This window comes from Anastrepha obliqua, chromosome 1, assembly GCF_027943255.1.
Source record: "Anastrepha obliqua isolate idAnaObli1 chromosome 1, idAnaObli1_1.0, whole genome shotgun sequence".
In the NCBI taxonomy this organism is placed as follows: domain Eukaryota; kingdom Metazoa; phylum Arthropoda; class Insecta; order Diptera; family Tephritidae; genus Anastrepha; species Anastrepha obliqua.
In genome coordinates, this window is record NC_072892.1 from 41,166,520 (window position 1) to 41,190,208 (window position 23,689).

At 35.8% G+C, this 23,689-nt stretch overlaps 1 protein-coding gene across 1 annotated transcript in view; it reads right to left on the reverse strand.

Moving 5' to 3' along the window:
* The window catches only part of LOC129248976 (uncharacterized), a 108,896-nt gene that overhangs the window by 52,755 nt on the left and 32,452 nt on the right, over positions 1 to 23,689 (reverse strand). Inside the window, exon 4 of the mRNA XM_054888605.1 lies at positions 3,327 to 3,416. Within this exon, the coding sequence (XP_054744580.1) occupies positions 3,327 to 3,416 (90 nt within the window). The remainder of the gene's footprint in view (positions 1 to 3,326; positions 3,417 to 23,689) is intronic.

Consider the following 23,689-nt stretch of genomic DNA (forward strand, 5'->3'; position numbering starts at 1 on the left):
ATGTATCGTTAAAATTGCGAGTTATGAGTACAGCCAACTTGGAGTGTTTCAAGAAAAATGCGATTAAAACTTTCGGTACTACTCCCATCGGGCCGAGAAGGGCTGTGCCAAAGATGAAAATAAATTTATGAGAAAGTATTTAAGTTGAAGTTCAACCAATATCCAACTAATCGGTATAACTTCTATATTGTAACTGTTATCTATAAGCTTGCCAAAATTTGTTAATTTGGAATAGAATCTGTACAGTGGAGAAAATGTACAACATTTCTCAAACGAATTTGCGGACTGTGCTTTTCCGAACGTCAAAGGCTTGCTAGTGAATATGTCATTAGAGACTTTCTGCAGGCTTACAAAATGCTTATTGATTCTAGCTAAATAAGGGCATTCCTTACAGTAGGTTAATGTGCCTGTATTAATAAAAAAAATCGATATTACAAAATTTATTATATTTTAAGAATTTCTTGAATATATTTAAGAAAATGTGTTAAAATTTATATCGATTTGAAAGTGCTTCCAAACGAAATAGAAATTATGGCGTGAATGGCTTAATTTTCGTAGAAAAGGAAAAGGTGGAAAACACCTTTCCAAAACGACATTAAAAATCTAAACCTTTCAATATTTGGCTCAGTTACGCGAGTTTTCCTTGATTCTGTCTTCCGCAAAAAGTTAAAAACAGTATCAAGGATTTCATTATTTTGATTTCGTTGGAATTGATAAAGATTTTCATACAGACCTTTTAATATTGTACTCTTTTATCTTCTGAGGGGATTTTGGCTAACCATTTTTTAATATTAATTTTATTAAATAAACTCGATTTCTTGAGGGGCAGCTCCTGTAAATTTTATTATTTTACAGAAATATTTGGCGAAAGTCTTACAGTATAACACATTTTATAATTCTGGTAGAAAAAACTTAACTTTTTTTGGCGAGACACCCTAATATTTACACACATATGCATATGTACAAGGATACAGAAGATTGACCAGCACCTATAATAAATTTAACCACCAATTAACCACAGAAAAATATCAAAATAAAAATTGAACGCAGCTGAATAGTACATTGTTTAAAACCATCCTTTTTCTATTTTTTCAATATTTTTTAACAATAGTAGCGAAAAAGTAATTAAGAATAAAGTCACTTCTTTTTCTTCCATGTAACGGGATCCAATGTTGATATTAAGTTTAAAGATACAAAAAAGGTACCAATACTTAGAGTGGCTGCCCTTACAGTCAACAATCAGTTTTGCCCTCCTTGACATTAAATCAACCAACAAAATCAAAGATTGGAATGCATACTTATCATATATATACATAGTAGGTTTCTCAGACTGCTCAGTCTTGCGGTATTCAATGCCTCCAATTTGCATTAACTCCAATTCATAGTTGAGAGCAATGCAGCCTTTTTAAACGGTTAAGGCATTTTAGCACAGGAATAAAATGTTTCGAGAAATTGAAAAAATACATTTACCTTGTTGTGATCAAAATCAAATTGACTTTCCAATTTAAATTTCTCGAGTATATCGATAAGGCAAACAATTTTGTTCTTTTTTTCGGTTCATAGTAATTTGATTATCTTATATGACTGTGATGCATCGCATAGAGCAGTTGTGTAGGCGACTATTTTAGTTTGCGATATGACAACATCACTGTGATTATTGCAAATATAAAATTGTTATCCTAAAGCTTGACATTTTTAGCGGTAATAGTACACAGAAAGTCTTGCCTAGGATTGAAATTTGTCAAGCTTGCAGAAACTTTACAGGTTCAGCGAAAGGGAAAAAATTCGTGAATATTTTCATGTAATGATATTTTGCTTTCGCTTTAGGTATTTAACTATGAAACATTATTTCCAGCTACATTGTTTCACTGGCTTTTGAATTTAGTCGGGATATCACATCTCTACAGGACAAATTTTGTGAAATTCGTTCAAAATCTGTTGTTCTGCCAAAAAAATTTGATGCAGTACATAAACGGATGTTGCAAGATCGTAAAGTGAGATATTGTGAAATTGTAACATGCTTGAATATTCATGTGAGCTAGATGATGATTAATATTACATGAAAATTTAATCCTAAAAAAATATTTGCTACAAAATAATTCGCTTGTCGATTGGGGCAAAGAAATGATGACAAAAAATATATTTGAGGTCAGAACAGTTGACAGGTGACAGTTGAGTCTGAAATTCAACAACGATCGACTGTGTGGGTATTTGAAAGATATCCAATAAAAGTGGTTCGCCTGCTTGAATTGGTGGTCGTCTGTTCTTTCATAATCATTAATAATGTCGCTACAGTGCCATCACAGCAAAGTAGAGCAGACTATTTTGAATGATACACCAGCTTCCTTTATCAGAAATATTAAAAAAATGGAAACAAATCATAGAAGAGGAATCATTTTTTTATACATGTCGATTCTACTTTACTGAAACGACCTGAATTCATAACAGACCAGCATCCTTCCCCATACATATATAGCGAATTTTTATGCTGCTACAACTACAATCATTCTTCATTATGATGATGCAAGCTTTCTAATATCGGCTCAAAACAAGTGATATTTTGAGCATACGAAATATTGAGTTGTTGTGTAGTCCACCGTATTGTCCTCATTTGAGAGCTAATGATTTATTTTCATTCCGGCACATACAAAATAAAAATTGAAGCCAACGTACTTCGACGCCGGTAGATACGATTAGTGTGTCAAAGTTGCACTTTTTATAATCACCTCAACTGGAGTGGAAAAAGTGCTTCGGAAATTCGGTCAAATGCATTTAAAAGTATATTTCATAATACTACTATTTATTAATTATTTAAAAAATTTGTATTGATGTTCATAAACCATGTTTTGAAAACCAATAAAGCCATTTCCAATTATAAATATTTATTTTTACTTGTCGATCTCAAAATATAATATAAGTAGCGGCCCTCGTGCTTAGAAACAGTTGTTGTTGGCAAAAATGCATTTTGTGGAGGCTTGCGACTGCCTGGGTAGTATTGCTCGCTCTCAGACATCTTTTTTCACGACACCAGAAGATTTTTAATACTCACAAGTACCACATAGTAGTTACCTACCTTATCGTCAAAAGAAAGTGTATACCACATATTGATAAGTTTTGGCTATTTCCTTATAAAAATATAGCTCATACTACAACAACAACAATGTGAAGCAATGTTTCGAAAATTGTATAAAATTTGCAAAAAATTCGGCAAATTTTTATAAAACTTCAAACTTTTTACTTTGTTTTCTTTCTCATTTTTAATTACCCAAATTTCGTATTGAAATTCTCTTAAATCAAATATCATTTCTTCTTGGATTTCTACTTACCATTGAATGCCCCAAATATTCGGCTGCATTGTCTGAAATGTACAGCAATTTACCATTTTGTGTGAGCATCATAAGAAAACCTGAGAGAGCCTGCAAAAGTGAGAAGCACAAATTATTACAAACAAGCCATGAAAAAGTCAAAGTAAATAAGAGGTGTGAATTACAAAAAATCAACCAATTTTAAGTGGAAATAAATTTTTTAAAATCCTACAGAAAGTGTCAAAACCATGTCGCATTAAAGCAAATAATTCAAATTTGCCATTTTTTCCTCCTTTGTGAGTTAAGCTTTAATGAGCTTAATATGCGAGTGCGCGAGAATGGGAGCGGAAAACAGGTTGTTGCATTTAAATTTTAAGTGCCTTAATTATGTGGCCAACTGCATAGCTAATAATACAGGGTGGAACAACTGAATTGTAACTTTTTTAAATGTCTGTATCTATTTAGAGGAAATGTAATTTTAGATTTTGATGTAACGGAGAAAGTTGATGGGACTTAGGGTGAAGCACTGCCCCAGTCTGTCAAAAAATGGAGCACTCATCAACCTTTTCCGTTATATCAACAGCTCTGGTTGGATGTGAATAGATGCCAGTTGGAGGTCTCATAATTGTATCAAAACGGCGCTTTATTACTACTTGGAGAGTACCAGACTGGTACTTCAACCATTTCTACTACCTATTTTCAACCTACCTAATTCCAACTGGATGGATTTGACTTTATATTGAGTGGCGTTCTTCCATTTTGTTTACTTGGTCTTCCGCGTAATCGATTTCTTACTTTCGTGCATATTATGCGTTTGGCTTTCAAGACAGTGCCTTGAACTGCAATATGACTGAGCCCATGCAGCTTTTTAGTTTGAGCCTTTGGGTGAGCCTGATGGGTGTTCAGAAACTTTCACGTAAGGTTTTTTGGACTAAAAAGTCAGCTAAAGAATTACTTGCGGAATGACCTATTAAATTCACTGTTAAGTGAGTTTTGGAATCAGCTGCGAAATGCCAATACCAAAATGCAATTGAATCGAAAGTAAAAATGCTTTTAATTTGGCTATAAAGCTATTGGAGCACCATTTGTCTGCTAAGTGTTTTAAGTGCACACAAATACTGGGTATTAAGTTGTGCCCATAAGCACAAAAAATATATACATAAATACATATATGTACATAGAAGAGTTGCAAAGAACAACAAAATGTAAGAATTGTGAGAAAATTTTATGTTGCATACAAAACCTGAACGAAAAAACAAACTTTTATCAAGTCGTTCGCACACAAGTATAGAGCATTGGTTTTGTGACACAAATTGTGGCAGCAAAGCACCTGAACGCCAAAAAGTAGAAATAGAAGAAATATTAAAATAGAATTGAAAAACTTGGAGCAAAAATTTTATCGCTTGCCTGAAAAGTTGGTAGCGCAAATATCTGCTTAATTCAGTCACGAATATAGATCAATCTGTTGAAAATGGACTAACAATGCCAATGCAAAGCGTCAGTGTCAAGTGCGCGACAAACAACAACAGCAACAATGCAGAAATAGTAACAGTCTTTGAGGCAGGCGGAGCAAAAAACTAACTGCATTCAAATTCATAGATATTTGTGAGGGTAAAAATTAAACAGAAGCAAAAACAAAAAAAAAAAATTACAACACCGAAATCAACTCAGTTTCCGAAAAGCTATTAGAGCTAAGCCAGCTCAGCAGCAGTTTTAGAGGCAAACAGTAGCTATCGGTAAAAATGTATTTCTTGCAAATAAAAAAAGCAGTAGTATACCCAACTGCATGTGCGCATGTGTGTATGTATGTATATATGCATGTAGGTATGTACATATGTGTGTGTGTGAAAAGCAACCAGCAAGTGGCAAATGGCAAGTGGCAAGTATGCTTGTACTTCAACGCCTTTTGATTACTGCGTCTGTGTGTATGAGTATGTGTTTGTGTGTGTGTGTGAAGAACTGCCGCAGCCGCATTCAAGTCAAACCCTCTACATACAACCAAATTCCATTCCAGCAATTCCTTTGCATCCTACGAGATTCAGCGATTCCAAAGCCACTTGAGCCAGCTAGTTGAGTCAGCTTGGCCAGTAGTAGCTAGTCCAAATAGAGACACAATAGTTACTTGTTGATTTGGATTTTCATTTCAATTTCCTAGGAACTCTGTGGATTTCTTCAGCCAGCAACATATAAGTGAACTGCTGCTATGCAATCAATGTGTCTTGTGGTAAGCAGCAGCAACAGCAACAGAAGCACCAATAACAACAGCAAGATGCGCAACAACAAAGTCACAGTAGTCAACTAGCGACCATTTTGCGCGATAACAGCAGCATTTCACATTTAATAGAGTTGTTTCCGATGAAGACATTTCATTAGTGTCGCTGCCATCAGTTATTGGCCTCCAGCTATGTGGATGCATGGCTGTGCTGAGGAGTGATATTTGATATAAGGCTACATACATACTTGCAAATATACAAATATATACTGATATGTATGCCCTGTATTGCTGTATTTGATGCATTGCTGCTGTACTGGCGCGCCCCCGACTTACGTCACTTAGTCGAAGTAGGAATGATGATGACTCCCGATGAGCCGATGCGCCGCTGACAATTGGACACTTTCTGCTCAATTTATGCATACCACTGCAGTATCGCCACCGTATGTGCTTCAATGCCCGTTGGTATGCTCATTTAAATACAATTTATTGATTTAATTTAGTCGGGTGTGTCTGTGTCGGATGAATGAACTGTTGTGGCTGACAAGTTGATTGGGAGGTGTTCTTTGAATTTGCCTCGAAAGTGGTTGTGTGGCACTTTTTGTGCATTTGCTTAATATGTTAAATTCTATGTATGTATGCATTTTGCATACTTACATACATACATAACAGTATATTTATAAAATTAAAATAAGTGAAGTAACAGTAAAACTGAATTAATTGAACAAAATTTTAAGACTTTATTCTAATAATTATTTGAATGAATTTAAATACGAAATCAATCAGTTTTATCTAAGTATGCGAATGACCGTCGAAGTAAATCAGTAAAACATTTAGATAACCCTGGAGTAAAAGCTTCCTCAAGCGTGTTCCAGGGAATATCATTGGACATTTACCACGGGTGCATACGGTATTTCAGGACATGCATATGCATGGCTAGAATTTCGTGAAACTATTATTTTTCTTTTTGCTCTTTTTCAGATAAGACATGGATGAAATTGAGTTGCAAATTCAAATTTGAATAGGTCGAGCCAAGGAGCAGCAGGAGATTTGGTGGCTCCTAATTGTATTTAGCGCTCTAGAAAGAGGGTAGATAGTCATGGAAGGAAGGAGAAAAGTATCAGAGAAAGAGATAGGAAAGAATAGAGACAGAGATAAAGGTAGTTAGTGCTGTTAGAATTTTCCAGATTCTTTGGCAAATCTGTGAATATCCTCCAGTTTAGAGAACGAATATTACTCATTCTCACAATATCGGAACCCAAAACTCGTAGCCGTGCTCTAGCAAAGGCAGGACACTCACAGAGAAAGTGCTGAGTGATATCCGCCTCCTCCAAGCACGACAGGCACATTGGTTTCTCAATGATTCCAATGCTGGTCCTATGCTGACCCCATGGGTTTGTGTCCTGTAATGATACCGACCATCAACCGAGCGTCTTTCCTTCCAAGTTTTAGTAGAAAGCTTGACAGTTTTCTGTTCGGTTGGTCAATTCATCGGCAATTTTATTTTCTTGAACGCCGGAGCGTCCTGTAATCCAAATAAGTACAAGCCTGTTCTGCTAGCGGCGGAATTAAGCTTCTTCTTACATTCTTGAACAATCTTTGAGGTTTGCTTCGCGTTCTCCAGGGTCTTCAGTACAGCCTCACTGTCACTGAAGACTCCAATCTGTTTCCCGCTCCATCTCCTCTCGATTATCCATTCGGCTAATTTCAGGATGGCAAAAATTTCCGTTTGGAAAACAATTGCCATTTCCCCTATAGTATAGTGATTTAAGTACCATCCGGCTCCAGACCTTATTTCATTCTTGGACCCATCGCTAAAGAAAATATCCGTCAAACCTGCCTGCCTGCATTCTGGATTTCTCCATTGCGTGAGCAATCTGACATCAAATTTCCTTCCTAATGAAACTGTGGGTATCAGGTGGTCTTTAGGTGCCAAAAACAGTGGATACTGCTCAGATAGCAACTTAAAGATTTCTCTCTGTCCCGAAGTTCCATCTTGGTGCCAGAAATCTTATTTATGGAGTCTATCTTAAGATCCAAGGGGAGCAAATCAAACATAGCATTTAGCGCATCGCCAAAGGTTGTACTCATGGCACCTGTAATGCATAAACATACGCTTCTTTGTATAGCTCGTCGCCACCAGACCACAGAGGCGTAAGCGATGATTGGTTTAATAAGTGTTGTGTATATCTACGGGACCACAGCAGATTTCAGACCCAAAGTCTCTGCGGCATTGCTGAAAAATCCTTCAGTGAAATGTGTGTCTCCCAAGTCAGCTTCTTATCCAAGATTACTCCTATATATTTAACTTCATCGGAAAGACCAAGTGCCACACCTTTCAGTGTTGGAAGACTGAGTCCATCCAATTTCGGTTTTCTCGTAAATAAGACTATGGTGGTTTTGTTCGGATTTAAGACATGGATGACTGCAACTTAACTCAAGAAATGAAGATATATGCAGTTATCGTCCTTATATTTGCAAATCGCACAGATTTAGAAATCTCTAATTTTCTTAAGTGCGCCCATTCATTCGTTCATACGGTGCGCCGGGAATTGGATGCATCAGGCGGCAGTGCAGAATCTGTTGGAAAACGGGAAAAATACGTGCAAGCGATCTTGGATGAGAACCCTTCAAAATCAATGAGGGCCCTTGCGAGGGAGCTCAATGTTTTTCTCGGAGCCAATACGAGAACAATACGAGAACATCCGATTAAATCGCCTTCTAAACCAAATTAAACTCCCTGAAGCGGCTGAGATTTTATGGTTTTTTTTGTTGACGAAAAAAATGTTGACCAAGGCCAAAAGACCAGCGACAGAAACTACCATAATGTTAGATGGCTATGTTCCGATTCTACAAAAGTTCCTGCTGTCATGCCCACAAAGTTTCAAGCAACCACTTCTTTACTCAGCGATTTTGAGTGAATTCTGCTGCATATATCGAGGCTCTAGAGACAGTAGTGAAACCCTGGATTGATCGTGTACGCGGTGACAGCCCAAACATCCATAAGCAAGACTGTAATCCTTCACACAAAGCGATGGCGATACAAGATGGGATGACGGCAATTTCCATGATCGCATACAACCGAATTTATGGCCGTCTAACTTCGCAAAACTTAATCCATTGGATCACTACGTATGGGGTGGGGTTGAGCGTGAGATCAATAAGCACCTCATAACACCAATTTTCTCTGAAGTCTGCAGTTAATACCGCTATGTTCAATAAGAGAAGAATAAGGAGCATTTGATTCGGGCAAGCAATCGTTTCCAGACAGGGAACAAGCAGGTTATTGCAGCAAATTTAAATTTTATTGAATGATTTCATAGATTTATAATATGTTATTTTGTGCAAAAAACTCGCGAAGTTTCGTTGAATTTTTGTCAAAATAAAAGCGAATTAGTTTTATTCTCAAGTTGCCATCTAATCCTCCCAACCCGAAGGACGATTTCCTCTTCCTCGGCTACCATCAGTAAGTACCGTATCGAATACCTTTAGAGCTGGAGGATTTGCAACAATTCGGACGCCATGACATGGATAGCAAAGTCATTGGATCTTTATTCAACGGTCTATATCTATGTATGTCGACGTAAAGCTCATACAGATCCTTGTTCCATCATCTGCGTTATTCGTGGCCGCCAACATGCAAAGGTCCGAAAATCTTCCCCATAATCTTTCTTTCGAACACTCAAAGAGACGAATAGTTTCATCGTCTAAACTTCCGCGCCCCGCTTATTGACGGACAAGATGAGAGCCTTATAAAGTGTGATTTCGATTGTGTTCTTCGAAAGGGGGCTTTACTGCTCAATTGCACATTTAGGCCAGAGTATCACTTGTTGGGAAGAGAGATTTTCTGCTGCATTTCAAGGCTGACATTATTATCGGTAGTTCTTAAATAAAGCACATTTCTTACTACTTCATATGTTCTTAGTTCCCATCTATCCCTATAAATTCCTTCCCCTTTTAGCTAAGCTAAAGCCCCTAGACTATGCTCTCGCTGCCTTTTGTGATTAACGTGGTAAATGGGGATATTGATTGCCCTTCGCTACTGCTTGCTATTCAATATCTTATTCCCTCCACGACTCATAAGTAATCTTTAAAGTATTTCAAAGAAAGATTATCGCCTTTTTAAAGATTTTCGATAGATTTTCGGACATTTATGTCTTGTTGAAGATGAATATCGCCAGACTATGAAATTTTTATGTCTATGAGCTTTGCAGGGATATTGACATAATGCAGTAAATAAGAAACCAGGAATGATTGTGGATATTTTAATACTTGTTATTATTCCACTGATGGCACCGAGTTCAAGATGTTTGGAAAAAAGCGATTGGGTCCAATCTGTTCTATGTATTGAATAAATGTTACGTATGTGGAAATAGAAAACTGCAATTAAATTGGTTAACATTTATTCATTTTTTTGTTACTAGGTAGGCATAATAATTTTTTATTTCAGACATTACCAAGTAAAGTGAAATTGCATTAAAGGTTATCATTTATTATTCATAAAATATCTTATTCAAATGCCTGAGGGAGAAACTTCAATTCATTAAATTATATTTACTACGGCCACAAGTCATCCCTACAGGACTTCCGGTAGTAGTTGTTCCGTAATTTTGTGATTATAATTGTATGTATGCAAATACTTAAAAATGTTAAATAAAACAATGTGAGCACATATGTATACAGGTATATATATAATTGGCGCGTACACCCTTTTTGGCTGTTTGGCCGAGCTTCTCCTCCTATTTGTGGTGTGCGTCTTGATGTTGTTCCACAAATGGAGGGGCCCACAGTTTCAAACCGACTCCGAATGGCCGATATTTTTATGTGGAGCTTTTTCATGGCAGAAATACACTCGGAGGTTTGCCATTGCCTGCCGAGGGGCGACCGCTATTAAAAACAACTTTTTCTTAATTTTGATCTTTTACCGAGATTCGAACCGACGTTCTCTCTCTGAATTCCGAATGGTAGTCACGCACCAACCCATTCGGCCACGGCGGCCGCCAATGTGAGCACATACAAAAGATTATTTACATAAGCCCCCACAAGGCGTTAATTTGCGGTGGCACAGCACTTACCGATCACAATGTGGCTAATGTAACTCAATAATTCCCAGAGAATTGCTGCTGTTATCAAAGCAGAGGGTGGATCCACTGAATATCAATGTTTTTATCACTAATTCCTTTTATTTGTACTGATTTCTTAATAAAAGATTATTACTTCAATTTTAAAAACGAAAAATTCAGTAACTAATGGGGTGCCTAATACTTTTGGCCAAGGCTGCATATTTCAGGAAACGACTGAAGAGTAGTTTCCTCGAAGATCTCCGGCCACTCGCTTGCAAAATCTAGTTGATTCCGCAATTAAGGACAAAATAACATCTATTTATTATTGCTTCTCAGTATGGGACTTACAGCAGTTTATAATAAAGTTTGAATTTGGCCGAAAAATAAAATATTCCGCAGATACGTGTTTTTTTCTCGGTGCAAAGTTAGCAGATATAAAAATTATCGCGCATCGGTCCGAAAAACTGCAAGTAATCGGCGAGAAGCTGCTGAATTCGCACAGTAACAGATTAGAATGGGTAAAGAATGCCGATATTATTGGGCCTTTTTTAAAAACATGGAAACGCCATCTGGGTGGAATACCCTTAGTTATACATTATTATTATATGAATACATACAGAAGTTTGGATGATACAAGTTCCAACAGGGTGCGACACAACTTTTAAAATAATCGACTCTTTACAGGTTAAGTTCGGTGATCTGCTATCAACACTCTTGGCAACGTCAACTGGCAGCCACGAATGTAAAATTTTACCACTTTTGTGTTTTGTGTGCGGTGCCCAAAGCTTTGCTGCCAATTCAGTTAGGATCTAAATCCTAAGTTGAATATCACGCGAGGAAAAATAATAAGAGTTTTGTGGTTTTTTGAGTCCATTTTTAGAAAGATACTTGTTTTTCAAACAGCCGTTATTTGACCTATATAGCCATTGTAGTTGTGGAAGTAGCTATATTTTTTATGTATTGTATGATGGTAAGTGTAAGCAATTCTCACCTCTTTAGAGCTCATAACTCACAGCCTTAAAACGTTCACTGAATTTTGAGCTTTTGGCTATTTTATGTATTTGACCTGACCCGACTTTGCCCAGTTGCAATAAACCTATTAGCGATTGCCACACAAGTATTGGCATACATACCACATTTGTGCAAATAAATATTCTACGTTCAAAAACTCAAAGGCTGACAAATATTTTATACAAAAAACGAGTTTGGAAGCCAAGTAAAATAAGTGAAAGGTACAAAAATGTAAAGTGAGAGGAATTAAAAAAATGTACAGCAAAAACACATAAGAAAATAAAAAAGTCGTAATAAAAGAACTCAACGTATTAGCAGAGAATGTTAATGCAATGAGAAGGTGCAAATGTTACTGTAAGCTTTTTTTAGTACAATTGAGATCTGAAAGATTTGTAATAAGGTCATTTAGCACACCGAGTTTATAGACACCTCACTGACTTTTGCCCACACAAAAATTAGAAACACCACACATCTTTCACCTCAACACACAACACATTTCTCACCTCGACATTATACCAATTAAATTTGTACTATTTTCGTATTTTTGAAATAATAAGCGAATACGTAAAATTTATTACATAATTTTTTTTTTTTCAATTACATTAAAAAAAAAAAACGATTTTAAAAAATAAAATTTATAAAAAAAAGTTTGCACCGGGAATTGAACTCGAGTCTAACATGTGGCGAGAAAAAATAGGCGGTGCGTTTATTTCTTCGACTGCTTATTTTTTGACCATTTTGTTACTTTTGAAATGATAAGCGTATACATAAAATTTATTAAAAATTTTTTTACGATTACATTAAAAAAAAAAATTTAAAAACGAAAAAAAAAAATTTGCACCGAGAATTGATGCCGAGTCACGAGGGGAGGATAAATACATTAAACTAATTAAATTTTTACTATTTTCGTATTTTTTTGAAATAATAAGCGAATACGTAAAATTTATTACATAATTTTTTTTTTCAATTACATTAAAAAAAAAAAACGATTTTAAAAAATAAAATTTATAAAAAAAAGTTTGCACCGGGAATTGAACTCGAGTCTAACATGTGGCGAGGAAAAATAGGCGGTGCGTTTATTTCTTCGACTGCTTATTTTTTGACCATTTTGTTATTTTTGAAATGATAAGCGGATATATAAAATTTATTAAAAATTTTTTTACGATTACATTAAAAAAAAAAATTTAAAAACGAAAAAAAAAAAATTTCCACCGAGAATTGATGCCGAGTCACGTGGGGAGGATAAATACATTAAACTAATTAAATTTTTACTATTTTCGTATTTTTTGAAATAATAAGCGAATACGTAAAATTTATTACATAATTTTTTTTAATTACATAAAAAAAACGAATTTAAAAAAAAAAAATTTATAAAAAAAGGTTTGCACTGGGAATTGAAATCGAGTCTAACATGTGGCGAGGAAAAATAGGCGGTGCATTTATTTCTTCGACTGCTTTTTTTTTACCATTTTGTTACTTTTGAAATGATAAGCGGATACATAAAATTTATTAAAAATTTTTTACGATTACATTAAAAAAACACATTTAAAAAAAAAAAAAAATTGGCGCCGAGAATTGATGCCGAGTCACATGGGGAGGATAAATATGCAGTGCGTTTATTTCTGCGCCTGCGTTGTGAACCAAGGTTTTGTGCATGCGCGCGACGCGAACTAATTTTAATAAAGTTCTGAAAGTAATTCATGAAGTTTTTCATTACATACATTCATAAATGAACGTATACTCTATATGTACATAAATGATGGTATATGACAATATACATACATAATATGTATGTACATGTCAATAGGAGGTATTTGCATTAAGAAAAAAAAACGGTTTAAGATAAATCAACACTTATTTTATATTGTATGTCAATTTATAGTTTATGTATTCGACAGCATTTACATACATATGTGGGTATGTACATTTGTATATGAAAAACAATAATGCACAAGCGCAAGAACATCATCTTCCTTTCATACATATGTACATATGCATGTATGCCCAAATAACCTTGACTTATGTATGTACACAAGGCACAGCACATCACATTCTTACAAGACAAATACACATACGCACTAGCGAGTTTCTTCCTAACAAGTGCAAAAACAATTCTGCTCTATGTATGTATTATGTCCTAGCATATATACATACATATATACCTACTTGCCTTCTAAACTTCCTACAAAATAATTGTATTCATATGTTACTACATCCATGCACGTTCATACATTCATGCATATGTATATGCGCGAGCACAGCGCTCCCTTCTTGCTTCCGTGTACTTTTGTCTTTCACCAGTCGATATTCCTAATATTGTACTTACAAAAACACGATATGTACTTTGATAGACGCAAAAGCAACAGCAAGCGCAACGCCATGGCCGCTTTGCCACCGCACATTCTAAAATGTTCTAGAACACAACAAAAACACATACCTCACATGCGCATGTCGCCCAAAGCTAAAATCTAAGCCTAGCGACTACAAAAACAAAATACATTCGTAGATGCAGTCGCAGCGGCCATGACGGCGCTGAACAATTTAGAACAAAACAAAAAGTTCATTCATAAGTTAGAGCTCATATTTCAATTTCATTCATAAAACGAGCCGCCCATATGCCAATTTTCGCGACCATTCGAAAATAGTCAATATTGGAATATTTCGCGGGAATTATTTGCCAATATTTGATAAATCTTAAATTTTTGTCATGTCGAGTGGCCGCGGCTCCGTATGTATGTATGCACCCTTATATGTATGTAAATATGTCTTCTAACTGTGCGACAGTCGCGAGTTAATGCGACTTCCAGCGAATCACATATTGCTGTCCGCAAAGCCGCATATATGTACCTTATGATCAGAAAGTACCGGGAATGTTTAAATTAAACAAAACAGAGTTAAATTTAAGGCAAATTTATAGTATCTCCTTCAAAATATGACCCGTCTGAAGCAACACACATGTGCCAACGTTTAACCCAGTCCTCCAAACACCCCCGGCAGGCCGATTTGTATTCTCTTTGATCAGTGCGATGGCGCGTTATCATCATGCAAAATCTGAGAATTGTTTGCTCACATTTCCGGCGGTTTGCAACACACAGCATCTCTCTAAGGTTTCAAAACGGATAAATAATATTCTCTATTGACTGTCTGGCCCGATGGAAGGTACTCATGGTGGACTATGCCTTGGCAATCGAAGGAAGCAGTCAACATCACCTTCCCGGTTCTTTTTGCTCATAGGGTATACATATCCCATGTGTCAAGTGTGCGCAGAAGCTTGTGTTCTGGGTTTGTTAGAATGGTGGTAGTTTGTACATATATTTAAACACATATGTGAGTATGCGCGTTAGGCTTCCTGGATGGATATTAGAATATTTTCTCATCAATATGTGTATGTAAGTAGTTCAGATTTGACTGAAGAGATTCAATATAGGAATGCATATTCATATGATTGACTTTATGGCTGTTTTACATATAAATCAATTCAAATCAATAATGTTATATAGAAAATAAATTTCTAAATAAATTTCTAAATAACTGGTATTAGAAAAACCTGAATACACTATTTTAAATCAATTTCAATTAAACCAAATATAAAAAATGAAATAAAAATATTGAACAAAAAACTGTGCACAGGATTTGAACCTGAGTCAAATATGAGACGATGTACTGCATATACGACACGTCTTTCACGATTGCGCTAATCTACAATTATTAATGATCTTTTCTAAATCACTCATTTATTCGATTCGCAGTTTTATTTGTACATATTCTGCGTTAGTTGAAAGTTTGTATGCGTAATTATATGAATATGCATCTGTGTATGCGCGTTTGGCTTTCTGGACGGATATTAGAATGATATTTTCTCATCAATATAATTTGGATTTGATGAAATAGATTATAGACATATGTACATATTTTCTGTTTTGATTGATTTATATAAAAATCAGGTCATATCCAGTATGAACTATTTTATACCGAAAAGAAATTTCCATTTATAAAATACAAAAAACAGTATTTTAAAGAAATTTTAATTAAAATAAACTCAAAAATTTTACCAAACTTTCCTGGTTTGAATTGTAAAAAAAAAATGTGCAAGAAAAAAAATATGACTTCAGGATTTGAACCTGAATTATATACGTGCCAAAAAACAAAACGAATAATTCCGCCGACTTTAGCTTCTGCACCACAAACTAACTACCGCGCGGCCTTCTTAATCGCAATTTTATTCGCTTCGATTTCCTTAGTAGTGTGCCGAAAAATCTTATGAACGTCCTCAATAGTATGGTAAACGCAGAAAATATCTGAATTCTTGGCCTAGCGTGGTAAGTAAATATAGAAACCCTCCACTCGCGTCACTCGCGTGGTAAATATCTGCAATTCCGACCTCTTCAGGAAAGTTGAATTTGAAATGACCTTATTATGAATCTATAAATTAGAACTCGAAAAAAGCTCTTTTAACATTTGCTCCTTCTCATTGCATTAACATTCTCTGGTATTAGAGCCTTTCTCAAAATAATTGAGTAATACTAAGCCGCGTAAGAGAGTAAAGAGTACAGTTGAGAGCTGCATGTTGTAGGCTGTTAGGCTGTTATACTATAAACTAAATTTGGCATTGCAATGTAATAATTTTCGATAAATTCAAAATTTCATGTCGTTTCACTTTTTTCATTTCATATAATTTGATTTCTTTCCATTTCATTTCGATTTATTTAGTCTATGACATGACTGGTATATCTAACAGACTGCAGGTACACAATGTTTCTTAAAACTAATGTAAATATTAATAACATCTTCCGTAAAAGGGAAATAGAAACTAACAGTACAGTGCGAAAGAGGAACACTTAAAAGCAAATCTCGGAAATCGAAAGTAAATATTTATTGCATTTTTTTGAGACAAGTAACGGGTGATTTTGATGTCGGAACTGCGGCCGCCGTAGCCGAATGGGTTGGTGCGTGACTACCATTCGGAATTCAGAGAGAGAACGTCGGTTCGAATCTCGGTGAAACACCAAAAATTAAGAAAAACATTTTTCTAATAGCGGTCGCCCCTCGGCAGTCAATGGCAAACCTCCGAGTGTATTTCTGCCATGAAAAAGCTCCTCATAAAAATATTTGCCCTTCGGAGTCGGCTTGAAACTGTAGGTCCCTCCATTTGTGGAACAGCATCAAGACGCACACCACATATAGGTCGGAGAAGCTCGGCCAAACACCCAAAAAGGGTATACGCGCCAATTATATATATATATATATATAACGGGTGATTTTTTAGCTATTATCTTTTTAAACAGTTGGTTCAAACAGCTGACGCACGTTTCGTGTTTTGTTTCACTGTCAAACATCTTCAGTTAGGTCTATACTTTAACCATGCATCGTCTTACAAACGAACAACGCTTGCAAATCATTGAATTTTATTATAAAAATGCGTGTTCTGTTAAGAAAATTTATCGCGCGAGTTATGTAATATATATAAAACCATGCACTAACACTTACATTAGGAACGACCCTATAGATAAATTTATTGCAAATATAATTAAAGACAAAGTGTAATAATAAACCCATTTCCAATTTGTTTAAAGAAATTACGATTAAATTCATAAATCATAATTATTTTCAAACAAATTTAGTTTTTTTTTATAACAACCGCGATCCGGTAACGAAATTCGCGCTTCTTCCATTTTATGGTCATTTTAATCGACTCACTGAAGCGGCTATTCGAGCTATTGTGACTAAATTTAGAACTAAATTTACATTATTGTACATCAAACCACCAAGACGCTTATGTAGAGTGCGAACTGAAGAAAATATCGCAGCTGTATCGGCCAGTGTTAATGATGACCATCAATTATCGATTCGTCGCCGTTCGCAGCGATTGGGCCTCTGTTACTCAACAACGTGGAATATTTTGCGAAAGGATTTAGTTATGAAGCCTTTCAAAATACAGCTGGTGCAAGAATTGAAGCCGAACGACCTACCGCAGCGCGGAATTATTTTTTGTGAATGGGCTCTTGGAAAGTTGGTGGAAGATCCACTTTTTCATCGAAATATTGTGTTCAGCGACGAAGCTCATTTTTGGATCAATGGGTACGTAAATAAGCAGAATTGTCGATTTTGGAGTGAAAATCAGCCAGAAGAATTGCAAGAGCTACCAATGTATCCAAAAAAAGTCACAGTTTGGTGCGGTTTATGGGCTGGAGGTATCATTCGACCGTACTTCTTCAAAGATGCTGTGAATCGTTACGTAACTGTGAATGGTGAGCGCTACCGTGAAATTATATCCAACTTTTTTTTGCCCAAAATGCAAGAGTTTGACTTGCATGGCATGTGGTTTCAGCAAGACGGTGATACATGCCACACAGCACGCGTAGCAATGGACTTGTTGAGAGGTGAGTTGGGTCAACATTTTATTTCACTTTCGGGACATATCAAATTGCCACCCAGATCGTGCGATATAACGCCTTTAGATTATTTTTTGTGGGGCTATGTTAAAGCTCATATCTATTCAGACAAGCCTGCTTCAATTAACGCATTGGAAGACAACATTAAAGCATTTATATGTGAGATACCGGCCGAAACATTGGAAAGATTATGCCAAAATTGGACTAAGCGGATGGACCATTTGAAGCGCAGTCGCGGTCAACATTTGCATGAAATAATCCTCAAATATTAAATTATATGGAATGTACAATCGAATTAAATAAAAATTGGATGGATTTTTCTGAATTTTACGCGTGTTGCTTTGAAAAAATTTCCTATAGCTCTAAAAAATCACCCTTTACTTCGGTATAAGGTACAAAAAGCCCAGCGAGAAATGCTTACTTGTACTCGCACACTCACCTGTTTCATTATTTCCAGGGAAACTACTTTGTTCTTTTTTATATTTGGTACCCAATATATTTTTCTGGTTCCAAACAGAGATTGACGCTTTGCTACCGAAGGAAATGCTTTTTTAAAGTAAAGTGTCAATAGTTTTTTTTTTTTGGATTGATTTCTTAAAATTAAAATTAAATCGTCGCTAGTTTAGTGATCTTCTAGTTTAGATGCATTCGTATACCATACTTTCAGCCCAGGATTAGTTTCGAACGTAGAAAATATTTGGCGGAGCTAGTGCTACAAACGATTCTTGAAAGTTCTTTAAAATCATTGTTGTTTTAATTATATCGGTAAGAATCACTCCCAGTTTTTGAGAAATATTGCTGAAGTGATTAACCTTCGCTTAAGTAGCTTGGATCTGTCCTTAATGGGAACGAGTTTTCTAGTTATATAATATTATATTTTCATTGAAAACTTTTTCGTCATTCTTTTTTTAAAACAAATGTAGCATAATGCGCTTCCAAAAAAACAATTTTATTTATTTTAATTTAATTTAATCTCAAATGCTTGATTTTCCCTGTTAGATAATTATGCAAAATGTCCACAAACTTTTAAATGCAATTTGTTTTCCCTCTTGCCATCACCATTCCCTAGCAATTGTGGGAATAACCTTAGTGGTACTGCTGCGCCCTAATTGTGAAAAATGTGTGTACTCGCGCACACTCCGAAAAGCAACATACATATATACATTTTTGCCAAAGTGTACCAAGAAATTTGTTGCAGTTAACAACAAACAAATGCGCAGAATGCCTCACTCCCCTACGAACAAATCCACAATTTGTTGCAATCCATACATATGCCAGTATATATATATATGTGTGTGTATGTATATATGTATATTTATAAAGAGACATACATATTTGTAAGCTTATGCATGTACTATACTCGTGGAAGTAGGAAGTTGTTGCAACAGATGTGCAATATGTTGAACGCAGCTTGAGCTGTGAACGCGCCTGCGTCTGCAAATGGCAATGTGAACGCAATAAACTCTGATCTAAAATAGGCTAGGTGTCTGCACAGGGATACATACCAATATATATTCACACAAACATATTCATTTCCCTGTGTACTTTTGTGCATATATGTATGTATAAATGTAATAGTATATAATTGCCTTTTTGTGCGCGATTTCAAAGCAATAAACTGCGACGAGGTTAGTTGACTGCGTGGCAACTATGTATTGGGTGCATTTTATTCGTAGTAGGGCAGTGGTTCTCAAATTGAAAGTTGCTGGAGATACTGCAGAAAGTATTAAATATTTTGAGAAAAATATCATAAATTGGTGGTAGTAAATTTAATGGAACCTGAAAACTCTGCTTTCAAATTGTTATTAAAGCTTGTTAAATACTTTTCCAATCTAGATACTCTAGCCTTAACCTCTTCTACGATTTTTTTTCATATACACCCCATTCAAATTATAAAAATATATTTCATATTACAACAAAAACTATGAAGCGCAAAGTTTCAAACTTTACACAAAACACAAATTAAGAAAAAAATGGTACATTAAAATAAAAAAAAAAAAAATACTAATGATAGAAGTTTATTTCAATAACTATTTCAAAGAAGACTCTAAATGTTGACCAGTAAGTCGTATACACTCTTGGCATCTGGCCTCCTTACTCCGAGCTACTCGCTGGTGATGTCGAGATGGTCGCTGCATTTATTTCACAGACTTTACTTTTAAGGTACCCCTACGGAAAAAATTTCATAGTGATAAGAGCCCCTGGATGGTCACAATATGTCACCGAAACGGTTTATCAGTTTGTTAGGGAAGAAACCATAGAGGCATCTTTGGCGACATGGCATCTTTGGCCGCGTGTAGCATGGCACCATCTTGCTGAAATCATGTGTGTGTCCTGAAGGAAGAATGTTCTTTAATTATAGGCAGAAAATGATCGTTCAACATTTGCTTTTGCCGATTTTCAAAAAACTATGGTTTTATTATTTCACGTTGACAGTGCACACCAAATCGTCACTTTGGGCCCGTGAAGCGGCTGTTATGTCCTTTGGGTGATGGTAATGTTGCTTATTTACAATTCAATTTACATGGAAATAAGTTTCATCACTCCAAAAAATAGTGTTTACTATACGAAATCGTTCCCACATTGTCTCGCAGAAATTTGTACGAAAATTGTAATCGTTGAGCTTAAATGCTTGCACGATTTCAATTTTGAAGGGGTGAGGCCCAAGATCTTTCCTTAATATTTCCTGCATAATAAGTTTTGGAAGTACCAGGGCAGTCGCTCTCTTGCGCACGGGCTGATGCGGATTACCGTGTAAACTTGTAGCGACGAGTTGAATATTATCGTTTGTTCTTGTCGTGCCACCGAACTTATTGCCAGGAACCCTCGCAACCATGAACAAATCCATCATTTGCGCCATCAAGTAAACGTTTAATATTGTGACGGCCTGCAGTCGCATACGAATCATTGGCTTTGAAATACGCTACGATTGCGAACACTCGTTGTTCATCGGTCCACTAAGGCATTGTGACTAAATAACGTGCACGGATAGCGAGGCTAACGCAATCCGCTCTTCGCTCATATATTCAGCGGTTAGGGAGAAACTTTAAATCTAAAACCAAGTTCCGTCATCGGACACCCTGTACTTTGTGTGGAAGAAAAGGCATGTCAACTACCGCAAAATATTGTCAAAAATCGACGGTATTCTTTTGCCACCTAAAACTTGCATGTTTTTATACCAGAATTCAATGGGCTATAAAACTGCATATCTAGAAAAATTCCGAAAATTCTGTTTGCAAGCTTGTCAGTATAACATTTTGGGCAAAGTTTGGTCGCCATATACGCAAATTCGTACTTTTGATTTGCCTATGCAAATACCATTTTTATAACAACCTTTCTTTCAAACATTTTACTGATGGTATTGGCAGGGGCCGAGCGAATAACAAGGTGGCTTATACTCAGTCCACTCATTCAATCCATAAATTAAAATTTTTTAGAGTGGCACCACAGATTAAAAATTTGTTACGGCGTGTTTTGGTTGTCAGATAAAAGTTTATTTTGAGAATTTATAAAAATAGAATAAATTTGAAGTACTAAGTTTAACATACGAGTTTACGTTCTTTATTGTAATTAATTATCCAATTTGGTTCTTTGAATAACTTTTTGAAGAATTAAAAAATATTAACTCGAGTGATGGAAATTTTTATACGGACCATTACGCGCTCCATTGCTTATTTGCTATATTACATCTGTCCAGTTCGCAAGTCTCAAATATTAGTTTGGGCAAAAGAAAATTCATTACTTTTCGTAGAATTTTTGCGTAAATGGGGGGAGGTACCGATTACTACAGCCATCTACTGACAGCTATCTGCTCTCCCAACCTACTATGATGAGCGTATGACGCTATGCTGGGTTCTAGGCCACAGGGATATATCAGGGAACTGTAGGGCTGACCTGTATGGCAAACATAAATAATTTTATAGGGGTATCTCTCGCAACTTGTATGCTGCTTGTTATGGGCACACTAACCAGTTCTGTAAATCAAAGATGGGTTAGTGCCAACACCTGTGACGTTGCTAGGCAAACATGGCCAAGGCTAAATCTACTACTGTCCAAGAATGTTATAAAAATAAGTAGACTTCAAATTAGAACCTTAGTAGGGGTCCTCACAGGGCATTGTCTCATAGGAAAGCACGCACAGAGATTAGGCGTTTACATGCATGATTTCTGTCGTAGCTGTAGGAATGAGGAGGAGTTGGAAACAATTCAACACCTTTTTGCACATGCCAGAAGCAGGAACCGATATTTAAGATCCTACTTCTTAACGAATATAGATAATCTATCTTTTACGCTTTGTCTAAAGCTCAGGATTGTTCAACCTGGAAGGTTAAATGTAGCCTAGCCTTTGCGGCTCACAACGGACCCATTTCGTGGTCTAAGTGGCATCGTTGTCTCTATGTGCGATGCGGCTGCCAAACCTATCCTATGACGCTATTAGGAGAAATTATATTTAAGTCTTCCCATAGGGTGATCTTAGCACAGAAGTCAATTTATGAATCTCATTCAAGATTTGAACTTTCCTCTTTTAGCACCTCAAACACATGCATAAACGCTAATTTGATTAATTAAAAATTAAAAAAAAATCTTACAACTTGTGAAATTATTTATTTTCGCAACCAAGATTTTTCCCCACAAAGCACAATTCATTTCCAAGGGAATCAAAATGGAAAATCAACAAAACAAAAAAAAAATTGAATGTTTTCCGCTACATTTGAAGTGCACATTTTTCCTTGCTTCATTTAAAGACCTTTGATCGCATTATAAACATAATTCATTTTATATGCAACGAAAGGAAAATAACTACAAAATACCTCTTAACAAATATTTTTTTTAAGGTAAAAAGAATGAATAAAAAATAAAGAGAATTGTAAGACTAAATCCTATCAAATGTAACTAGTTATGGAATAGACTCTTTGTGTACGTGCGACATATGTTCCCTGTATTCTGCTTATAATTTAAAACTTGGGGAGCACTGCAAACTTAAAGCGCTTATTGTAGCAATTCACTATAACTCCAATATCCTCACTATGCCAACTTCTTCCTTCGTGGATGTATTAAGGTAAGCGAAAAAAATCACAAATCTCATACAATGTAACATTTGCGCGAAATGAAAATTACTGATTAGAAAATTCATATAATTTCGCAAACGATTTACGTAGTTTAATGGATTCTTAGAGGCGGATTATTGAGATTGAAGTACCCATTCAACATTCTTAGCCAAAAATCAAAATGTTCATATGTGTGTGCGTATGTGTGTAAGTTGCTTGGTAGGTATTAAAGAATGGCAATTGCAAATAGTTGCTCCCTAGCGTACACACACACGGCAACTCAGTGTGAAAGTGAGGGTGAGAAAAGGCAGACAGTGACTGGTGATGGACAGCAGTTGAATAGGAACAAGCAAAGAAAGAAAACCAAAACAAACTGCCTGCAATGTGGATACTATGAAGTGAAGGTGTAATAATAGGGAGGTACGCGGGTATGACGAGCGGAAATTAAAGGTGAGGAAATAAACTTATAACCGCATAGGACAATACTACATACATATATGGTAAACAACATTATACACATGCATGCATAGAACATGTTGCCAGGAGCTGCAGCTGGAGGAATAGTAACGTGGTAATAGTTGTTATTGAAATTATTTTTTTGTTTGTTTTTGTTGTGTTGCTGGTGTTGATAGTGGGTGCTGTTCAACTGTGATAGTTA